The 3,151-nt window shown below is 31.9% G+C and overlaps 1 protein-coding gene across 1 annotated transcript in view; it reads left to right on the top strand.

Moving 5' to 3' along the window:
- LOC107638250 (xyloglucan endotransglucosylase/hydrolase 2) overlaps positions 2,449-3,151 on the top strand; it is a gene marked incomplete at both ends in the record, with an annotated part of 2,484 nt that continues 1,781 nt past the window's right edge. Inside the window, 1 exon segment of the mRNA XM_016341429.1 lies at positions 2,449-2,710. Within this exon segment, the coding sequence (XP_016196915.1) occupies positions 2,449-2,710 (262 nt within the window).

Here is a 3,151-nt window from a genome sequence, read left to right on the forward strand (position 1 = left end):
CTTTATCCTTTATCCTATTTACTAATTTTGTGATATAATATTATTATTCATAGGCAATTGCTCTTCTGCGAATGAGTGAGTCACTAATCAAGTCGTATTTTAAAATTCAATGGTGACCACCTGCAAATATGGAACAAATTGATGCTTAATGTTAATCACTGTAGCAACAACAGTAACTTATATCAATTAAAAAACAAAAAGAAAGCAGCAAGCTCACATTTGTCGATTCATTCATTTTTTTTGGTCTAAAATAGGTGAATTTTTATTTCTTGAATTCTAAATTAAAGTAATCTGAACTTTTTTTTTAAACAGTATGAAAAAAAATAAATTATCAACAATTTATTTAACTCCATCAGTAAAATAATATCAATTTAATTTTTTTCACATAAATGACATAATTCAATAACAATAAAAAACCATTCATATATCTTTCTATATCCAAAACTTCAATTCTCAATTGAACTAAAAAAATCTAACATATTCAATATTATTATATATCATTTACCTAAACATATTATAACTCGTCAGTACCTTCATATTCAACATATGGTTCAATATTCAATTCAACAATACCTAGACGATATTTAGAAACAGGCCAAAAGAACTTAACAAAAAATTAAATTAAAATAATCTAATAAGCAAATAGTTAATAAAAGTGACAAAAAATTACTTTGTCTAAACAACTCAACAACATAATTAATATTAGGATGATGAGCTGCCTAAAAAATTACAACATAAACAGCTTACTTAGAATAATTTTATATCAATGAATAAGAACACTAAGATAAAATTTATTATGATAATAATAAAAAAATATAAACACGTATTAACAAAACAGAACCAACTGAAGAAAGTAAAAACGGGGTTGGGGTTAGGGTTCAAAAAGGGATTAGGATTTTTTTATTTCAAATGAAGTAAAAAGAGGATGAAATAGGGAGAGGGATGAGGGTAACCTACCTAGAGAATGGAGGAGAGACCCAGTTCTGGCAACAGAAGGTGCAGCAATGATAGCGGCACCAACAGCGATAGAGACAGAGGGAGAAGCTCCGTTTCAGGCAACGAAACAGGATTAAGGCAAGTCCACAACGTCTTTGGAGAAGAATGCAGGTGACCGGCGCTGACAAAGGATAATCGCAGGGACTGCCGGAGGTTGAGAGAGAAGAGAAAAAGGTTAGAGAGAGAGTGTGTGTTTCAAAAATAAGGGGAGAAGGTTCACATTTTGAATTTAGGGCAAGTCTGTCGTCGGATTTATCGGCAGATAAATCCGACGATAACACATTGCAGGTCACCAAAATGCAGTGTTCCACTAATTGAGTTTACCAGCAGAAAAATCCACAGGTAAATCTGACGCTAAATTTTGCGCCTATTTTTTTCGTTTTTTCTCCAATTATTACCGGCGAATTTACCGTCAAAAATAGAAATCCGCCAGTAATAATGATTTGACCTAACGAATTTGACACCTAAACTGCTGGTAAATCTGCCGGTAAAACCAACACTAAATCTAACAATAAATCCGACGATATTCAGCATTTTTTTTATAGTGATGAATCACTAAATCAATTATTTATATAAAAAAAATAAACATATATATTTAATATATTAAAAACAATTCCTTCCACCAAACATATCACCGAAGAATCCTCCTCTTCTCTAAAAGCTAAAAGGTCTAGCTACATCTATCCATGCATACCATTCCTTAGACACAGCAATCATTATAGTATATTATTATATTACATGTACGTACAAAATTAGTTCATATAAATTAGTCATATGTATTTACATATAATTAAATATATATTATTTAATTTATTTTTAATATACATTATATATGAATAAATGATTTGGTAGTTGTTTTCTTTATAAAAAAAAAAAAACATGGTATGATTGTATATATCATATATATATACATGGCATTATATTCCATCATTTCCATGCGAAGCATAAACCCAAAACGAATAAAACCACAACCTACTCTATATATTTATAATTTGGAGCCAGTTCACGATGAGGCTATTGTAGCTCGTCTTTAGGTGTCCTATTCGAAATAGCGTCATTTAAAGAAAGAGGGTCGGCACGACGTAAAAAAAAAATGTGCAACACGAGGACTTTCCACGAAGTCTCCGTCCTAGTACTACTTTCGCTCAAGCACGCTTAACTGCGGAGTTCTGTAGATACAATAACCAACGTTCAAACAAAACGCTTCCAGCTTTCAAAGCAATATAAGCTGGCACCAGCCTTCCTATACTTTCCTTGACGCGTCTAATAATTATTCCAAAATTCTTATTATTCATTCATTTCCCAAATTACCCTCTATCTTTCTATCATGCACTTATATATATAACATGCACCTCTTCATTTCTAACACATCACATCATTATTATCACAAGAGCAAAAATTCACATACATTATTCCCTATTCTCTTCTTCCTGTTGCGTTCAAAATGGGTGGGTTTAACCTGCTAGTGGTTGGGGTTGTGGTGGTGGTTACCACCATGGTGGGTACGTGCAGCGCTAACTTCTACGACGATTTTGATCTAACATGGGGAGAAAACCGTGCAAAAATATTCAATGGAGGGCAGCTTCTGTCTCTTTCGCTGGATAAAGTGTCTGGCTCTGGCTTCCGATCCAAGAAAGAGTACATGTTTGGCAGAATTGACATGCAACTCAAACTTGTTTCTGGCAATTCCGCTGGCACTGTTACTGCTTATTATGTATGCTCTATCTGCTTAATTCATTACACTCCTGTTTTTTTTTTGTGAAAACTCAGGTGAAGTCGAATTCAACATGAAGTTGATATCTGAGAGTCGTTAGATGAAAATTTAGTCAAATCAGTAAAATTATCTGACGGCTCTCAAGTATCAACCTCATGTGAAGTCTATTGCACCTGAGTTTCCACATTTTTTTTTTCCTAAAATTAAGAGTGAGATTCGAACTCGCAATTTTTAGATAAATATAGAGAGATTATGTCATTTGAACTATAATTTTTTAAATTCAGTTAGTAAAATTAACCATAATATAAAATACATATTAAAAATAAATTAAACTACACTATAAGGACCAGCATAGTAATTAAATCCATAAATATAATTGCTGATTTTAGTTATTGATTTTACTATATAAACAATATTTTAGAACTAAATAAGTGTTTGTTT

This window comes from Arachis ipaensis, chromosome B04 (assembly GCF_000816755.2).
Source record: "Arachis ipaensis cultivar K30076 chromosome B04, Araip1.1, whole genome shotgun sequence".
Taxonomy (NCBI): domain Eukaryota; kingdom Viridiplantae; phylum Streptophyta; class Magnoliopsida; order Fabales; family Fabaceae; genus Arachis; species Arachis ipaensis.